Source organism: Pelobates fuscus, chromosome 8 (assembly GCF_036172605.1).
Source record: "Pelobates fuscus isolate aPelFus1 chromosome 8, aPelFus1.pri, whole genome shotgun sequence".
Lineage (NCBI taxonomy): Eukaryota > Metazoa > Chordata > Amphibia > Anura > Pelobatidae > Pelobates > Pelobates fuscus.
In genome coordinates this window covers 45,741,983-45,763,007 of record NC_086324.1, presented here as the reverse complement: position 1 = coordinate 45,763,007, position 21,025 = coordinate 45,741,983, and the positions used below count along the sequence as shown (strand labels likewise).

Here is a 21,025-nt window from a genome sequence, read left to right as displayed (position 1 = left end):
TTTTGTTTTTTGTTTTTCTAAAAACACCTTTGATACAACATGGTAATCTCTAAATCCTTGACTGTTAGGGGGTACTTGAGGACTGGGTGGGAACCACTGCTCTACAATAATGATTTCTGCATCCACTCAATCGCTACCCACAAATATACCCCTGCACATCATCAGACACTGCACATATGTACCTTGGCACACCACAAAAGTACCCCCCGACATCTACACACAGACAATCCATCTTTTGACCTGAACTACTTGGTTCTGACTTTGTTATAGTTTTTCTAGACTTATAATTTCTCAGCCAGTCAAATAATTCCATTCACATTCCATAAAAATGAATTTGTGTGTGCGTATCTATGTGTATATCTATACAGTATCTCACAAAAGCGGCAAGAACTGGGGCTTTGCCACCCTGTGTATGTGTACACCCCTCACATTTTTGTAAATATTTTATTATATCTTTTCATGTGACAACACTGAAGAAATCACACTCTGCTACAATGTAAAATAGTAAGTGTACAGCCTGTATGACAGTGTCAATTTGCTGTCCCCTCCAAATAACTCAACCCACAGCCATTAATGTCTAAACCGTTGGCAACAAAAGTGAGTACACCCCTAAGTGGAAATGTCCATATTTTGCCCAATTTGTCCATGGCACTTAATGGCAAAGAACTCTCTGATAATCTGACAAAAATAATTGTTGCTCTACATAAAGATGGCCTAGGCTATAAAAAGATTGCCAAGACCCTGAAACTGAGCTGCAGCATGGTGGGCAAAACCATACAGCGGTTTCACAGGACAGGTTCCACTCAGAACAGGCCTCGCCATGGTCGCCCAAAGAAGTAGAGTGCACATGCCCAGGGTCATATCCAGAGGTATGACTGCTGCCAGCATTGCTGCAGAGGTTGAAGGGGTCGGGGGTGAGCCCGTCAGAACTCATACCATATGCCGCACACTGCATCAAATTGGTTTGAATGGCTGTTGCTCCAGAAGTAAGCCTCTTCTAAAGATAATGCACAAGAAAACCCGCAAACATTTTGCTGGAGACAAGCAGACTAAGGACATGGATTACTGGAACCATGTCTTGTGGTCCGATAAGTCCAAGATAAACTTATTTGGTTCAGATGGTGTCAAGCGTGTGGGGCGGCAACCAGGTGAGGAGTACAAAGACAAGTGTGTCTTGCCTACAGTCAAGCATGGTGGTGAGAGTGTCATGGGCTGGGTCTGCATGAGTGCTGCTGGCACTGGGGAGCTACAGTTCATTGAGAAGACCATGAATGCCAACATGTACTGTGACATACTGAAGCAGAGCATGATCCCCTCCCTTCGGAGACTGGACCACAGGGCAGTATTCCAACATGATAACAATCCCAAGCACACCTCCAAGACGACCACTGTCTTGCTAAAGAAGCTGAAGGTAAAGGTGATGGACTGGCCAAGCATGTCTCCAGACCTAAACCCTATAGAGCATCTGTGGGGCATTCTCAAATGGAAGGTGGGGAAGCGCAAGGTCTCTAACATCCACCAGCTCCGTGATGTCGTCATGGAGGAATGGAAGAGGACTCCAGTGGCAACCAGTGAAGCTCTGGTGAACTCCATGCCCATGAGAGTTAAGGCAGTGCTGGAAAATAATAGTGGTTACACAAATTATTGACACTTTGGGCCCAATTTGGACATTTCCACTTAGGGGTGTATTCACTTTTGTTTCCAACATTTTGAACAGCAAATTTACATTGTTATACAGGCTGTGCACTTACTACTTTACATTGTAGCAGAGTGTCATTTCTTTAGTGTTGTCACACGAAAATATATAATAAAATATTTACAAAAATGTGAGGGGTGTACTCACTTTTGTGAGATACTGTATATATATTCAGTGCACACGTGTATGTAACATAAAAAAGTATAAAATAACTGCACACATGCAGAAAAATAAGTAATGTTTAGTTTGTCTTGATCAACGTCTTTCTTTCAGATCAATGCTAATGACAGCGTGTGACCTTGGAGCTGTGACCAAACCATGGGAGATTTCAAGACAGGCAAGTGTTGATTTATAGCAGGACAGCAGAAGAACATGCTGATAGGACAATAATACAAGGGTTGCCTTACAAAAGTTCAAAGCAGAGTTTTAACCTTTTAGAGATGAGAGAAGAGGAACCCATTGTGAGGCATTGGATCTCCAAGATAGGAGATTTTCTTATAGCGATAATGTTTGTGAAACATTATAGAAATAAATTTGCCCAATGTAATAATGTATACAGTAAATAAACATTCCTTTTTTTTTACTAAACCTGTGGACTCAGGTCGAAATAAAAATGGAATGTTTGTTTAATGCAAGAATCATCTTTTGTTAAATGTGTTTTGTTGTCTTTTGCTGTTGATTGGAATTCATTGTTGCTTAGTAGCATTTAATATTTTTCGCTTAGTCGAAAGCACCTACGCCAGTGGGATTTTCATAAATTCTCATTTAACATTTTTCTCATTATCTGACCTGTGTATGATTTTCAAAGTCAACATTGTCATGTGACAGTCTTCAGGAAAGATCACCTTAAAGAAATTCTACTATGTTATCTGAAGAGATTTTGTGAAGAAAACAAAAGTATTTGTATTGAGTTGCAAACAGACAAAAAAATATTCTGGCAAAAAATTCAGTCACAGCATGTCGATTGTAGCCTGAATTTAGCAATTTAGTTTAAATGGTTACTGAAACCCTGCATTTTTTTTTCTTCATTTTTATTTGTTAATTGTTTTATTTATGGTAGTGCAATGCTATGAATACATGCAGGTTTAGACATGTCAATACAAAGAAATATCAATATGGGATTTGTTATACATATAAATATAACAATATTTGCATAAAATAATCATCTTTCAATAACACTTAAGCTTGGCCTATTCTATAGTAGCTGCCTATGTATCCACCAGGTAGAGTCAGCATAGGCAATGGTAGCAATAAGCACTTAAAAACGTTAAATCTGCTGTCTGGGTTAACTATCTAAATAGGCATAAAAAAGTAAAAAATAACAGAAGAGTATACCGGTATATTGTTTATTATAGAGTAATTCAGAATTGCAAGTCGCTGGCGTCAAACAATCAGCCGATGCTGCAACTAGGCCACATCTGAAAGCTTGCTTCAAGTCCACTTAGGAGAGTTTGAGTATTGCTGCCTCCGCATCATGCCCATAAGGGAGGATAAACTAGTCCGGAGAGACCAGCATAGCAGAGCCCCAGCACCTCCACTCTACAAGCCCAGGCTTTAAATAGAACTGGTGCCAAAAGACCACTGAACCCTCCATACCAAATGGCAGGGTGAAAATTATGTGAGACTCCCATATCACAGAGAGGCCTCAGAGGTTGTGGATGGCAGACCGGAGCAGCGTCCATCTTGGTTCCTGGCCCAGAGATAGTGCAACATGCCGAGACTCCACCCAAGGATGCTATTTCAGCGGATAAGGTGAGTTGGGAGTGTAAATACGCTGCCAAAAAGATGCACAGAGGACTTCGTATTTTGCCTGAAAATTATCTTTCCACCTTCGCAACATCTTCCCTGATGACATGGAGGCCATCTTAATGTCGCCACAAGGACTTTCAGTACTGGAGTGAAAGATAGGCTAAAGATTATTCCCCGGGGGGACCAGAATAACCCCCGCCGGTCCAAAGGTGGGGGACATGGGGCACCAATGATAGCTTTCAGATGCACCGTTAGCTCTAGGCCTGGAGATTGGCAGTTTTTACTTTCCTCGGAATACTCTAGGATGTGTAGGCCACAATCTGGGTTTTGAGAATTAAAATTGTTATGAGGGAGCTCCATTATGTGCTGGATACAATTAGTAGTCGCTTGAGTTCATCAAAGTACAAATATTGCAGATTGAGTGAGGAGCTATCTCAAGACACATCTTTCTGCCGTGGAGGTCAGACCTCGCCCCTCCTTCTCTAGCCTTTTATTTTTTTTAACTTAAAATGTCCTATTGTGCATTACTATTGGGTAAAAATGCTGTAAAAAAAGTTTTAAAATGTACCTGTAATACAGTGCCGGATGAAGCTCCTCCCGCTGAGATCCCTCCTCCATCTGAGGTCAGCAGAGAACCTTGCATGGTCCAATCACAGGCCTCTTATAGAGTGCGCTCTTTGCTGGCAAGGGGTCAGAGTGGGGGTGGACAGAGGTGGCAAATAATAAAAAAATAAGCACAAAAGAAATGCAGGGAAATGGGGAAGGCTTAATAAATGAGGGGAGAAAGGGAGTGGAGAAAGATCTTCCTCTTGCATGCTCTACCTGCAAGTGTAGAAGCTAAGCATGTTTGTTGCCAGCACACTGTGCATGTAAAACATGCACACAATTGACATTAAGCAGGAACAGAGTTCTGGGATGTCATGTATGTTAGGCAGGGCCGGACTGAGAAAAAAATTCGGCCCGGGCATTTTTCAATCACAGCGGCCCCCTGAGAATGGGGCGGGGCCAGAGAGGGTGTGTTTTGTCATCACTAATGACAAGCACGCCCCCTCTCAAAGTGAGCGTGTTAGTTCAATGCGCAGAGCCCTGCTGAAGAGCTCTAGCATGGGAAAAAGGCCCTGTTCTGTGCAGCGCAAGCAAATTTAATAACATGTTTGCGCTGTGTTCTTATCTACTGTCAAATTCTATGTTTCTAAATTTTTTTGTCTGTTAACTGAGGGTTATTTTATATATTATACATATGTGTGTGTTGTATATGTGTGTGTGTGCTGTGTGTGAGTGTGTTGTGTGATTGAAGGTGATGTGTGTGTCTGAGGGTGCTGTGTGTGGGTGTGTCTGAGGGTGCTGTGTGTGTGTGTCTGAGGGTGCTGTGTGTGTATCTGTCTGAGGGTGCTGTGTGTGTGTCTGAGGGTGCTGTGTGTGGGTGTGTGGGTGCTGTCTGTGTCTGAGGGTGCTGTGTGTGTGTGTGTGTTTGTGTGTGGGTGCTGTCTGTGTCTGAGGGTGATGTTAGTATGAGTGTGCTGTGTGTGAGTGCTCTTAGTGTATATAGCACATTGTTTGTATAAATATGTATTTTTTCTTTTCCATGGCTAGAGTTCACTCTCGCGAGATCTGAGCGTTGCCGTGGTAACCGCGGCAACACTCAGACCTCGCGAGAGGACCCGGCGGAGCTGCTGGCTAGAGCTCCGCCGGTCCTCTCCTGCCTCCCTCCCCAGCCGGCGGCCGCATGTCAGTGCCTCGGGCCGATGTCCAGTCTGGGCCTGATGTTAGGGGTGCAAGTAACCCCTGGCACACAAGTGTGTATATCTTTATATGTACAATGTTTCAAGCTTAAACACTACACATACAGTAAATCATGAAATGGTGATTGGAGTAACATTTAAAATAAACTATAATTTAGTGTTTGGTAAATAAACACTATTGTGTTGTATAGAGTAGGATCAGTATCAGTAGCTCCTGATATTTAAATATGTTCTGGAAATGTTGTATTTCACAGCAGAAAAATGAAATGAAAAAGTTAAAATGCAAAGTAAATTGAGCCCTGTAATCTATTGCAATATACTCATCCCCATCTTTCAGGCAGACTGCATCCCTGCGTTATAGAGATACCTCCGGCTCTGTCACACGCTGACATTGATGAATAAGTTTCAGCATAGTTTTTAAATTTGAGGGCTTTCCACTCATTCAGTCAAACGTCTTCAGTGGCCATCACATCCCAAGGGTAATGTGAATGAACACAAAGAATACTGATTAGGAACAATGGCAAATTCAGGTAGAGCTAGGCCCATTGCAGCATATTTATATATTGCTGCTGAAATTTAGTTTTAGAATGTGAAGACTGGTAGCTGCTAAAGTTTCTTAAAGAGCACTTGTCATGCCCCAAACGACTTATGCTCATTAGATTGAGCATACCATTTTACCTATACATCGTGCTAGCAGTTTTGCTAGCAAATGTATAGATTAGAAGGAAAATCTATTTAAAAGTAGTTTTTCTCCCAGCTGTCAGTCATTGCCTCGACGTGCACTGTGGTTGCTATGAAAACCACCTAGCCGGAGCTTCTAGCGCAGGTTAAGGAGTATAGGAATGCAGTGACGTCACTCTGTTCCAACACTGGTATGTTGACAAGATTTGCCCTGCTCGAGGAATGATCCCAAGCAGGGCAAATCAAAAAAGACTTCGGGAGAAACCAAGGCAGAGCGGATGATGGCCAGGAAGTGCATGTTATATGAAGAGTAACACCCCCAAACCGGCACTGGAACGGAGGAAAAGTGAGTAAATCTTTATATTTTAGATTGAATGCACCATGGATCTTTATAGCATATGGTGTATTCAATGTATATGAGAGCAATTTCAGGTCAGTTGTTTTTTTCACAAGAGGTTCACTTTAACATGTTGGAAAGCTTGAAGAAAATAAGGTCTGAACTGCGTCAAATGGTCTGTGATTTTTCCTAGGTGGCTGAATTAGTGACCAACGAGTTCTTTGAGCAAGGAGATCGTGAACGATCTGAACTCAAGCTGACTCCTTCAGTAAGTTATGTTTGAATCCATTTTTGCTGCAAGATAACGTTAATTAAGTATTCCAGGGCAGCATTAACTCATGCTGTCTAAGAGTAAAAAATGCACAGTTTCTATGTGTATATTTATAAGGATGGCATTCTAAGAACTTTAAAGAAAAAATTAAAGAGATAGATACATTCTTATTTGAAATATTCAAACCATAACAATAGGAAGTGCACTAAAAGGCTAATTTTCCTCCCATGCATCTCTGGCTACAATTATTTACGTTTTGCTCTCTTTCATAAAAATCTTAAATACAAGCAGCATTAAAAAATGCCAGCATTAAACAGGTGAAATATGGTGGTGTAGGTATAACTTAAAGGGACACTGCAGGCACTTTAACCACTTTGCTCTCTTTCCATTCTACTGTTCAGAGCTAAATAGTTTTTTAATGTTTAATGCTAAAATTTAAAACAAAAACAGTGAGGAAAGAGCAGCCCAAACAGCAATGAGTAGTGGTGATTAACTGAGAGTTTAAGCTGACTGCTGTCAGTCTGTCACAGTTGACCATTGCTGTCATAATTTGTATGGCTAAAAAAAAAGAGTGTAATCTCTGACTTAGCCATCCCTCCAGTAGGGGCTAAGGTCTGGTGGCCAGTGACTCTCATTCATTTGAAAATGGTTTAACACTAAATGGAGAGATGGTGTCCAGGCAATTTAGTAAGGTCTAAGTAATGATAGAACCTGCAGTGACCCTTTAATTTGTTTGTTGGCAAAATTGGATAAGCTTTGTAATCAAATCAGCTACCTAGTGTAAGCAGTGGTATATTTGCATCACGGGCACTGCTAGGGATGTGGTGAAAACTAGAATGCCTAACTATAATGAAGTATTTGAAGGAAGTAGACTTCCAGATCCATCACGTTTTGCTAGACGCATATCAGATCTTCAGGCTACATGGAAAGTAATGCCCTGAATTTGTAGCATTTATATGCTGCAGGTGGTAAACTATTTAATTGACCAAGACACTTCCCTTGGGATTCCTTCTTGTTCATCCACCACATGAATTTTAAATGATGTAGAGAAGCATTTTTCTTATATTGACCATCATGTAGCAGTGACACATGTCCAGATAAAGATGGCCAATGTGGCAGCCCTAACCTTGAGAGTATGGGGAACCAGTGAGTACGTTAGATTTTAAGTCAGACTTGTAGTGCTCACCTATTTTCAGGGGAATGTTATGATCTAGTCAAGTGGTATTTTGGAAAACCTAACTCGTGTACTCGTAAGTCCACAAAAATGTACTGAGTTCCAAGCTGTTTAAGAAAAGTACCTTCAAATATGGAAAAATGAATTCCATGCATTACATATATCTTTTGTCTGTTGAATGTTAGTGGAAGAATTATTTAGTGGTGATACATTTTACAGATGTCCGTTTTGGAGAAGCTCCTCTGGTATATGATATACCCTCAAAAACGAGGCTGCATAGATCAACAGTTTTTCACAGAAGTAAAATCCACAGAAAATTGTTCCTCATAGTAACCATTTATCTGTATAGCTGGGAACTTATATGTCCCTTACCTTCCATTCTAATTGAAGGTAGTGAGGTCACAGACCACAAAGGTTAATGATGCTATGCACATGGTCCCTGAAAAAGGATTGTCCCCCATTAAAAGCCAGAGCATAGTCACGTGAAACATGTATGTCCCTCTATTAAAAACTGAGCTGGGTGTCAAGTTAGAAGAATGACAAACAAGATACTATTCTGAAAAAAGGGTTCCTGTCAAGTTTCCCCAAAAATTACCCTTCAAATCTGGAGGTTCTTGGTGAGATCGAGCAAGTTCCACAATGTGTAAATAGATAAATTTTATATTTATACAGTTAATAAGCTAAACATTACTTTTTTTTTAACAGGCTATTTTTGATCGTAATAGGAAAGATGAGCTTCCAAGATTACAACTAGAATGGATAGACAATATTTGTATGCCTCTGTACCAGGTATGATTTACACCTATTTATTATAAGCATTGTTTGGTAAAACTATGGTGGTCTTCTGGCTTGGCCTCCCGAGGTCATCCAAATGTTAAAACATTATGGCTCCTATATATCTGTATTTGCATGTGTTTTGGGTGTGCATTATGGGCATTTAGTATGTTCTCTCTTCCCTTTGCACATCTTTAGCTGAAGTAGTAACAACACATTAATTTCATAGAGAATAGTGTAAGGTCTAATTTGCTCATAAGGTCAACTTATTTGTGGATCCAACCAGTAAGCTGGGGGAAGAAGACCATGCCTTTAGAGTCAAATGTCTCTATGCTATCTATATATTACAGCAGGTCTCTTCACAAAATGTAGGCACATGGGAGGAGAAAGGTGAAAGGCTTAATGTGGTGGCAGTGGTTAGAGGTGGGAAAAGTTTCCCTAGCAAAGAACATTTAGACCAGAAAGAGCTGGTTAATCTTTTCACCTATTTATATTTCTGTCCATCAATCAGCGCGGACGATTTGTAACTATCCATACTTCTCTCGCATTATTCTGTTGATCTCAAAGGTTCGCAAGTGAGGTCTTTAAATAAAAATTATATCGCTATTGTTTTTAACCCTTGGAATACCATAAAGCTGCAGGAGACCGATTCCTGTTCTACTCTTCAACATGATTATAGAGACCTTTGACACTCCGGTTATTGTGAGCAGTTTCCCATGATGCATAGTCATCCATTTGGTTGGCTGAGCATCATGGGAAATGTACTTCAAAGCAGCTGGAGTGCCAAAGGTCGGTCATTTCTGTTCTAGAGCAGTAATGGTACAAAGCACTTCTTAGATGGCTCCAACCAGCATTTCCTGAGGGAGTGCATTGAAGTCTGCATCTCTTTCCCATTTCGGTTTATACACCATGCTGTGCAGCTATTAGCTTGATGCTCAACTAAAGGGGAGAAAACAGCAGCAGGCCTTGCAGTGAGAACTGTAAACGCCCTGGGGGAAACTAAAAGCCTGATGTCACACTATCAAGCTGCGAGAACATTTTTGCTACATATGAAGTCTTTATTTCTTCTAACTGCAAATCTCTGCTCCCCCTCACTTTCTGCATTATCTTAAAGAACCTGTTTTAAATGTTTGGCAGCATTATGCCGCCAAAGGTTATACACTCTAAGTCATATGCGCATTATCAATATTCATCTCTCTATTCATCACCAGCCCCCTCTAAAAAAAAAAAAAAAAAATACACTAAGGTGCTGTCTGCTGACTTACCATGTCTATGGGGTTTATTTAACTAGGTTCCTAATGATTTATATGATAAGGCATCCACAATGTAATTGTTGGCATAAGGAGCAGTGTTATTTACAGCACAAGGTAAAATGACACTAAGTAGGGATTTATTGGGGACAAATAAGGTGTCAAGTTTCATGCAAGAAGTTTATGGTTTTTGTTTGTTTTTTGTTCTTTTAAAATGTCTAAAATACTCCCCGATTAAAATATTATTATCCAAACTGAGCTCCATCTCGATTTTTGTAATTCAAAGTCACACCTGCTTCATAAAAGTTAGCCTAATTTTTTTTTTCAAAGGGCCCTATCAATTGCTAGTTATGTTCTATTTATTTATTAAAATAAAGAACTTCATCCTTAGAAAACATAACCTGCAGACAACATTCAGCGGACTGAAACATGCTGCACACCTGATCCCTAACTCAGAATATCAACTATTGTTTATATCAAGTTCTATCCTTGAGTCTAGAATAGAATTGGTAGAATAGAACTTTTTCTAGTACATTTCTTAGGGTAATAACTAATAAGGTAGGGTAATTGTACGATAAGGAATGCAAAGCAAATGTAAGAAATTGAAGGCACAACAATGTATATAACACGATGTTCATAAATCCATGCTATAAAGTAACAATATTCACACCAAAAGAAACAAAAGCACGAATCACTAATAATAATAATCAAATTAATTAGTTAGGGATAATAGGCATCAATACGACATATAATCAACTAGATAAGCAACAGTGGAATAAAAAAAATATGAAAAAATTAATTGTAACCTAAGCAGAAGGAATAAACAAAAGACAACAATCCGACTTTATATACATTATAAAAAAATGTGATGAAAAAGTAAAAAAAAAAGAAGTACAGACGCAAAATTTACATTCTTTTTAAGTCCATAAAAACTAAGAGAAACAACTTATTATAGAATAAATATTAACTTTTCATGTATTCATAATGCATAATATTTTTCTTCCTTCTGTTTTAAAATGATAACATTCATTAGAATCTTGGTCCTTGCCTACGCAAGAAGAGACTGCTTGCCTTTGGGCTAAATCCAGTCACCCGGAGACATAATGTCATAATGTTCTGTGCAGTGCAGATACATTTCATTAAAATTAGGATATGAGTCAGCTAGGCCAAAAATAATGCCAAGTCTATAAGGAAGATTATCATGAGAGCCTTGAAATAGAGAAAAGTTAGATTTATTGACGGACGGATAGGCTTATGAAAGGGCATTGGCTATATGATTCTTTTTGCAAAGTATATGGCAGTTAGGAGCAGGGATAGAAAACTGCACCTCATTTCTCCTAAGCCATACGGTTCTGTCATTCCTCCTCAATACTAATATTGTTTTGTGACCTCACCATGTGACACAGTATGGTTTCTGTTTAAGCAATTTATTTTTGCTCCTTTTTGTTTGATGACACCAGAATGGTGTTAGAGACTAAATAATTAAAGCACTTTAAGTTCCACATCATTTAATTGCAATTTGTATACACAAGTGCAAATGAATGTGTCTTCGGCTTCACTCGATGGCTTCAATAATTATTACTGACCCCCCACACCTCCCTCTGCCCTATGGGTTTATAACACTGGGGTTTCTTCAACAGAAAGAAAGTACAGCGCTTTTTCTAAATGGCATTCACCTCCATTTTCAACTAAAATCAAATCCCAGTCAGTGATTTATTGCATTTTGTGTTAAGAGTGCCACCAGCAAGTGCAGTAATTATCTGTAAATGATGCTTCTTTTTTGACTTAATAAGCATGAAATTTAATGTACGAGCCAACAATATGAAGGAGCTGCTAAAATATTTATAGGAGAATTAAACTTATTTTATAGTAACGTAATAAGTGTGAAAGCAAAATAATTGAATGCGTTGTGTGGCATTATGTTACGGGAAAAAAACTATCATGCCAATATTACACACACACACACACTCTCTTTTACAAAAATATAATAGGGTGTTGGGAAATATTCTGATAATTACACGAACATGGAGGAGCTTGTTCACTAAAACGCAAATTGAAATAACCACTCATTTATGAAAATTCAGCCAAAATTGTAAAATTGCTAAACATTTTTAGTTAATATATTTATTTATGTTTATATATATTTAGATTTTGTGGTCAGTCCACCACAATTTGTACACCTTTAACAACATGCTCAGCGTTCTCGAATTCAATGTGAGATTGCTGATTTAACCCTGTCCGGTTTGTTTGGGATGTTTTTCGTTTTTTTCAGTGTCCCACAACAGAGAAAAAATTCAGACATCACACAGCGAGTTTGTAATTAGTCTTGCTTAGAAACATAGAAACATAGAATGTGATAGCAGATAAGAACCATCGGCCCATCTAGTCTGCCCAATTTTCTAAATACTTTAGTCCCTGGCCTTATCTTAAAAGGACAATATAGTCACCAAAACAACTTTAGCTTAATGAAGCAGTTTTGGAGTATAGAACATGCCCCTCTAGCCTCACTGCTCAATTCACTGCCATTTAGGAGTTAAATCACTTTGTTTATGAACCCTAGTCACAACTCTCTACATGTGACTTGCACGGCCTTCCATAAACACTTCCTGTAAAGAGTAATCTAAAGTTTATCCTTCCTTTATTTCTGTGTCATTTAGATTTTCCTATCCGCTGCTATGTTAATAGCTTGCTAGACCCTGCAAGAGCCTCCTGTATGGTAAATTACATCTGATTGAAAGTGAAACCAGCTTTTTTTCATGCAGGCTGTGTCAATAATAGCCAGGGGAGGTGTGGCAAGGGCTGCATAAACAGAAACAAAGTGACATGATCTAATCACTAAAACTGCTTCATTAAGCTAGAGTTGTTTCGGTGACTATAGGGTTCTTTAAGTCTTACTCAACCATTGGAAGGCATATCTGGCCATCTTTGAGCAGTTCAACAGCTACCAATTATACAAATGGTCACAGGCAATGCCACCACTCCCCCCCCCCCCCCCCCCCTTCACATTTCATACCCCTACACCCAGTATTAGGCCTAAATAATACATTTCTTCATATGACAATATGATCTTGATTATTAACGAAAACACTACAAAAGACTTGTTCAAGATTGTCTGACACATTCGGGTGGTAATAATTTGCTCACCCACTCAATAATCAGCCTTTTTTTCTTAAACACAAGTTGGCCTGCCCTTAATACTGAAGTAATAAAGGTCTACCAATGTTATTTTCCCTTGAACATGTCCTAACTGGATTGGCCTTCCCTCAACGCAAGTAATTCTCCAAATGACCTAAATTATTAAAGCCACACTAGCCCCAAGCATCATTGCTCCCCTGCCACCCAATCCAATCACGGAGGCTTTTCACCTATATAACTACGGGGTCACATTATATAAAATAAAGGCATTATAAGTAGAAAGGTATAAAGCATATACAGACCGAGATACACACCACAAGCTAAGGAAATGAATACAGAAAAAGACAAGTTAAGATTGAAAAGACAGCAAAGAAAACAGACTGGGAAAGTATAAGACATTTCTAAAAGATGATGAATGAATGTCTATATAGCCATTCTATTTTCAGGAAAGACAAATAGCAAAATATAGTACATCAGAAAGGGACTAAAAGCTATGATGGATGGATCACTTCACTTTCAAAGGAGACTTAAACTTATTAGAACCCTTCCAGCATTTCCATCTGCGGGCAGGTATATCAGGAAAAAAAGTATCTTATGGTATGAGATTAATACTAAAGGAAGAGTTCTCTTAAGAGGTTTACTAACAGAAGAAAAGGACATTGATTGCTTCTCAATATAAATGGGAAAAAGAATAGGTTCTGTCATTTTAAATTTGAAGAATCGTTATAAGAATAAGCTGGAGTATGCAACCACCAATTCTCCGGCTGCTAAAAAACATACCCCGTAATATGCTTAGGTGCTGCTAGAGCATGCTAGGAGTTGCAGTTTGCAACAGTTGGAATGTAGAAGTGTCCTGTCCTAGAGTAATAGTTGGGAGTCAATCGAATGAGGTGGGGGATCCCTCAAATACCAGACAACCAGGGAAATTCTGCTGACAAGCGACTTATGATTGTTCTGTGTACAAAGATGCTCTACTAGGTTCTGTTCTAATAACATGAATAAAGGGTCCCTAAATTCACTGACCCAAATTCACTAACAGCTGCTTCATTGGGGTGAAGGTTGGGATGTACCTTCTGTGCCTGTCCTTGAAAAAAGTTGTGAAATATCAAGGTCAAAGGAGTATTTTGGAAATTGAAATACAAAGCAATGAATTCTCAAGACCTGTCTTGCACTTAGAGGGTTAACATTCACCTACACGCTCCATTCTCCATTTGATTTCCAGAAGTTTGAACAATGTGTTTCACGTATCCGTTTATTACACAGTAAATATTTTTTCGAGTATTTACATTCACAGCACTGATTGAGTGCATCTTTCCATTTAATGTGATAGCAGGAATTGCTATGTAAATAGTTTTTACATAGCAATATGCAAATAAACGTCACGCGAGAAACAGGGAATACAGGTATCGGAGTATGTGACAACTAAAAATGTAATTTATTTCTCAGAATAGAAATAATAAATCATTCAAATATAGAAAATGCTAATATATATATATATATATATATATATATATATATATATATCAACTCCCCTTGCAATTTTGTCTACCTTGGGTCCTGATCAAAAGTTCCATATTCATTTGTTAAAAAAAAGACAGCGATGGCTTCTTCCACACTTTTCAAAAATAGACTGTGTTTTGTATAATTTAAACAAGCTAGCTCTACAATTTAAGATGATTTCATAATTGTATTACTATTTTCCTATCAGCTATTCAGTATACATAAATCCATTAGAACACCATGCATGACATCAGCACAGTATGCAATGATATCATTATGAGATATTTGCAAAGTCGCACCATTGAGACTTGTAGATTAAAGCCACATTTCAGTGGTTACTTATGTGACCTGCTTAAGGTTGTTGTGGCACCACTAGTGCCTAGAACCTTATCTTCTTATGAACTTTTCTCTTTATTACCTCCTAAGTGTCCCCATTTAAAAGGGATAGTGATTATTGTGGACCCATATCCATGTGTCCCCTTGTAGAAGTTCAATAAATGTGTTAAAAAATGTATCTAAGTAAACAAAATACTTGTTTTTTTTTAGTTTTATTCTAAGTTATATCTTCTGCTACATTGATTATCATTAGGTCATCTGTAACGTCCAGATATATCCTGACCCCTGGTCACACTCCATGCCATATCCTCTCTAAAATAAAAGTGTCTTTCTTTGGTCATTTAAAATGTTGGTGTACACCAACACAAAGTATATACTTGGGTGACTGAGAGGTAAATATTCCCAACATCAGTCCCTAATTTTACCTTAAAATACTGGTTTTAGGATTCCATCACATGGACACATAAAATAATGTCATGAAAAGGTCGGCATTTAAGAGGTTTAGTAGAGGTTGGGTATGTAACTCATAAGCCTATGGTCCATGCTTTGATGTAGTAAAAATAGTGGCACGATTGCTGGATTAAATGCCATATCAAATTTTAAGAGACTCATAAAGTTCCTAGCATTAAATTCAATGGTGGGGTTAATTTCTATGATACTCTTTAATTTAACTTAGTACAGGAGTGTCTAACTAATAATTAATTAGTAGGTCACAATTCTTCCTTCAATATTTTTTATTTCATTGCAGACGTTATGGTACTTCTCATTTTGTATGCAAAGTGCATTGCCTGACTGTTTAAATCACGGGTACTTTTATTGTGGAATAAAGTTCAGGAAGAGGCCAATAGATTTCTGGGCAAGGCTTGTTAGAAGAATAGGATTGTGAATTAAAACACTGAACATTCCAGCCTGGGACATACACTGCAGGAGCTTAATCTTTCTATAATATATGGACAGAGTCCGTCAAGCCCACGAGTGCGATGCAAACTAATTTATCAGTAAGGGCTTATTGAAACTCAGCCAGTGCTGCAGATATTGAATCATTGTCCAGCTCTCGATATTTATAAATACATTACGGTGGATAGACCTAACCTGTACGCCAATAAATGCCTTTTCAGCTATGTGATAGACAAAGATAAATACTGAATTTACAGGAAGGGCTAGATGGAGGTCCTTAAATTAGGATTTGACAGCTGAATGACCAGAAAGTATGGTGTGGCTATTGCAAGTGGTTTAATGGCACACATTAGCCAATATTTCACCTCCGTAACATCATTTGTCAGATATAACCATTCTAATTCCTAGGATAGGAAGCTTAGATTGAGATAAAGCTGAATATAGTGATTTATTCTATTAATTCGGTTGGACAAAATTGTTAATAATGTTGGTTGTTTCTAAATTGCTAAAGAGTTTTGCAAACATTTTGATGAGCATAAAAAAGTGTACAAGCATGTGCGTCCGCAGGAATTTTTCCAGGGGTGGGGGGAATAATGGTAATGATACCCATGTTCTTCTCCTTTTGGGAAGGGGGCAAGTTGAAAAACCCATGTAGGGCAGGACCAAGAAATTGTGCAGCCAACAAGCTACTACCCCCTGCCACCACCACAACCACACCACCAAAACACACCAACATCTATTATGTTAAATCATGATAATTAAAACTAAGATGAAACTAGATCAATACATTCCAGTTGCATATTTAGAGCAATGCACACTAAATTAGACGTCACAACATACATATTTCTGCAATGGTATAAAAAAATTAACTAAGTACAATATACATAAATCTATAACAATAAGTAACAATAAGTAAGTAAGTTAAATTGTCATGCGGGATGTATGCCATTAGATAGGGGGGGTTTCTGTATCAGGTCCATCTATATTATTTTTTATGGAATCTCATGGATATTGCATAACATAGGGCAGTATGGGATTTGATGCTTCCCTGCATAAGGCATATTGTAATATTGCTGTGTGGTCATCATACTCACAGATTGCATAAAAAACAGGTGTCATAGTAGCTCTGACTCACCGATTGCCAGCGAGTAAGGAGTTGAAGATTTGATAGCCTTGTATTTATTCTCAGAAGTGCCTTTCAGCAGTTTTTGTCAGGCTGTCTTCCATGGCTATGTGCAGGGCTGCCATCAGAAATTTTGGGGCCCCATACACAGCTCAAGGTCTGGGCTCCTGGAGATGTCCCCAAGTCCACCCACAAGGATAGTGTGAGTGAGTAGAGTGGATGCAGTGTGTGTAGAGTGGATTCAGAGTGTGTGTGTGTAGTTGATGTAGTGTGTTTAAAGTGGATGTAGAGAGTGTATGTGGATGCAGAGTGTTTGGTTAGTGGATTTAGTGTGAGTATGTGTTCATATGTATTGTAGGATATGGTAGGGTAGGGGCTGGATTCTGTGGAAAAAAAAAATCATTTTATTTCACCCTCCCTGCCTCTTACCTGTGGCCAGGAAGAGGGGACATCACACACGTTGGTGGCGCAGTGGCTTTGACCAGGCTGCACGGCCAGAAGCTTGTATATTGAAGAGTGGGGCCCAGCACATGCTATATAGAGTTGGAGAGAGAAAACCCAGGAACCTGAAGATAACGTGTGCTGGGCACCCTTCTTTAATATACATGATGCAGCCAGTGGTCTGAGGGCCCACGTTCCATAGGGGCACGTCTGTGATACAAAATTACTGCTTCCTTGGCTGACAGGCAAGGGGTCAGAGCAGGGAAGGACTTGCAACTTGTGGCCTGGGCGGGGGGGGGGGTGCAAAGACAGGCACCCCTCCCTCCCCCCCTCCCCCCCCCCCCCCCCACGGACACCCATGTGTACAAGACTGCGATTTATGTTTTGCCAGGATAATATTTTTAAGAAGTTAATATGGACCTTGTCATACTTTACGCTGTCTAGCAAATGTTTGTATCTTTGGTGATTACCTTGACAATTTTATAGAGTACATTTATGGAATAGATAGAGAGAACAGTCAGCTACCCTCTTACTCGAATACTGCTGTCTATGTATTTACTTAAAATGCAAGAAGGCAATGATAGAAGTGCATGAGTGTAGGAAAACAATCAAAATATCTCAAATACATTACTAAAATGTAATTCAGAAGTCCCAGGTTGAAAGACTTTTCTCTTATAATGTACAATTATCTAAATTGTTTGATCAACAGAGCAGATGTAGTCTTGTCTATTTGCTGCCTCTTGTCTTTAGGGCAGGACTTCCCTTTAGGCAGAGTAGGTACATAGTTACAGGTGCCTGCCCTTTAGGAATTCATATTTATTGCACTTAAAATCTGCCTTTCTGGAGCCTCGGTGGGCTGCTGAGGAAAGATAAATACCAGGAGCCTTGGGCAGTGCTGTCTGTAGTCTAGTTAACCTCTTATGCTGGATAGCCTAGCTGCAGGAACAGTTTTAGAGAGTATAGAACTTTCCCAGCTCCTCCAGTGTCTGTGTGTGGGGATGGACAGGAAGTGGAAGCGGTCACCTCCCACCTGCCCACTAAGAGCCTCTCACACAGGAAGTGCTTTGCAGGAGGAGCATGGACAGCATTGAGTCATGCACACTGTATAAAAGCCAGAGCAGTTCTATTATCAAACATATTAAGGGAAGTACTCTCTATGCCTGTATCCTAAAACCCCTTTTTCTCTAACCCTAAAGTTAACCGCTCCCAATATTTAAACAAACTCTTCCCTGGTCCCAAATGTAAGTGTTCAAAGCCAAAAACCTGAAACAAAACCCTTTATCTTAATCCTAGGTTTAATTCCTCTTAAAAATGAAATACATGATGTACCCTAATACTAAAATGTAACCCCGTGCTAACATTACACCTAATCATTCTAACCCCGACTGTATCCCCTCTCAAGCTATTAATCCTCTTAACACTAAACATCCTATGTGATCTAGCTCTGACGTTAGCCCCTTTCTGATTTTAAACCCCTTCACTCTAACTACTTCTAACATGATCTATCACCTAGAATGCATTTATACAGCTTTATACACTCACTTTACCCACAGATTCAGACAATACATTACTGATCGACATAAATCAGACCCTACTTTACGCCTTACAATTTGAACCTTTTGGAATGTAGTAGCTACCAGCCAGAAAAAATTTCTGCACAACAGTAAGAAAGCAATAGGAGGCAGCAATGGCAAGCAACATCACGTGCTGCTTTTCTGTGCTTTAGGAAAATTAACGTGTAAATACAGACAACCACTCCTCCATCCACAATTTTTGATCTTCACAAAATGACCATTACAGTATCGTAAAATAAAAATATATATCTCAAACCCTGTGTGATTCCATCACCGTTTAACCTGCATTGATACTCCTTTCACGTAAAAGCCAAATATACAGTAAAATGATATGTGCTAGACACCTTATTAATAAAATAAGTAACTACTTAAATCCTTATCCAATTAAATTATATTGATGGTGTTAATTAATATCAAAATCTTCCAACTTGAGAATTGATTTTTAGTGGCATGTGGGGATCATGTCAAACTGGTTTATTTAATTTTTCTGCCTCTTAATATTCTTGTTTTGAATTAATAAGATCACCAATCTGTCAGGGTACCTGAAGCCTCTACCTCTGAGAAGTTTATCCATCCGGACGGCATGTCTCCTCGGCCCCTCGCGGTTCACTCGGTCTTGCTAACGCCGGCCGCGAGGGAGTCACTTCCTTTTATAACAGGAGGACCGGAGGTAGACGTCATGACGCCAACCCGGAACGTCCTGTCACTCAAATCTCGGGAGACGAATCAGGACTCGCCGGAGGCGTGTCTTCTCTCCATAGCCAGGATACTTAACAGTGGCTCTCTCATTCACTCATTGCCCTGTCGTGGTTCTAGTCCGCCTAGTCACACTGTGCTTTGTTTTTCTCTTGTCTTTTGGTTCCGACCCGGCTTTGATATTTCTCTCCTGTCTTTCTGTTATCCTTGACCCGGCTTGTCTTTCGCTTACCTGTCTTCTCGTTCCCTCGACCTCGGCTTGTCTCTGACCATTCTATCGTAGTTATACGTTAAGTCCGGCCATTCTAAGGACCGGTATACGTATCTGCTACTCTTTGTACTCTGCGTGTTGGATCCCTGACCCGATCCTGACATTACGACAGGGCCATGGATCCTGCAGGTACAAATTGTCAGCTTGGTTCTCCTGATCCTAGGTTTGACGCCATGGATCATAGGATGGATCAGATGGCTCTAGCACTACAGGCGCTGCTGTCTCGTCCTATTAATCCACCTGAAGAGATGCGTAATATGTCTGCTTCTTCTGTGGGTCCAGGGCTAGAGGTAGTTACTGTAGGTGCTTCTTCCCGAGTTACCCCACCTGTACGTTATGCTGGTTCTCCTGAGAGGTGTCGTGGTTTTTTGAACCAGATTAGTATTCATTTCGAACTACAGCCTCGTTCATACCCTACTGATAGGGCAAAAGTGGGATTTATTATTACCTTACTCATTGAGAAAGCTCTGAGATGGGCTAATCCGTTGTGGGAGAATGATAATCCATTAGTCTATAACTATAATGCCTTTGTAGCTGCTTTTAAAAGAACTTTTGATCCCCCTGGCAGGAGGGTCAATGCAGCCAGATTACTGTTGCGCCTTAGACAAGACAACCAAACACTTGTGGATTACGCACTAGAGTTCAGGTCTTTGGCGGCAGAGGTAAAATGGAATGAACAGGCCTATATAGATGTATTCTTAAATGGATTATCTGATGTAATACTTGATGAGGTAGCGACAAGAGAGCTTCCCGAGAATCTGGAGGACTTAATTTCCTTTATCTCTCGTATTGACGAACGTCTAAGGGAGAGACAAAATACTCGAGATAGAACCGGTAAATCTTCCTTTAGACTAGCACCATCATTTCAAATTTCTGAAACCAAAAATCCACAGGTTTCAGAACCTATGCAGTTAGGTCTTACTCGTCTATCAGAGGAGGAGAGACAGTACAGGAGAAGGGAGGGACTGTGTATGTATTGTGGGGTCAGAGGTCATGTACGTTTGAGCTGTCCCAGTCGTCCGGGAAACGCTCGCACCTAAGTTTCTCTAGAGGACAGACCTTGGGTGTTTCGATTTTGTCCTCTACTCATAACTACAAAGAACATAGACTCCTATTACCGGTCTCTTTAACTTGGGAGAAGGGAACTTTAGAGACTATGGCATTGATAGACTCCGGCGCTGCTGAGAGTTTTATCGACCAAGAGTTTCTCACCAAACACACTATCCCATCCCAGTTAAGGAAGACACCCTTGGCTGTTGAAGCCATTGATGGTAGACCTTTAGTTGAGCCTGTGATTTTCCGGGAGACCACACCTCTTTACTTAACTACTGGTATTCTACACAAGGAGGAAATATCCCTACTACTCATTTCATCTCCT

At 39.6% G+C, this 21,025-nt stretch overlaps 1 protein-coding gene across 1 annotated transcript in view; it reads left to right on the top strand.

The window, feature by feature from the left end:
- PDE11A (phosphodiesterase 11A) overlaps positions 1–21,025 on the top strand; it is a 443,044-nt gene that overhangs the window by 406,834 nt on the left and 15,185 nt on the right. The window contains exons 17-19 of the mRNA XM_063429778.1: positions 1,970–2,033; positions 6,399–6,473; positions 8,356–8,439. Coding sequence (XP_063285848.1) covers positions 1,970–2,033; positions 6,399–6,473; positions 8,356–8,439 — 223 coding nt within the window. The remainder of the gene's footprint in view (positions 1–1,969; positions 2,034–6,398; positions 6,474–8,355; positions 8,440–21,025) is intronic.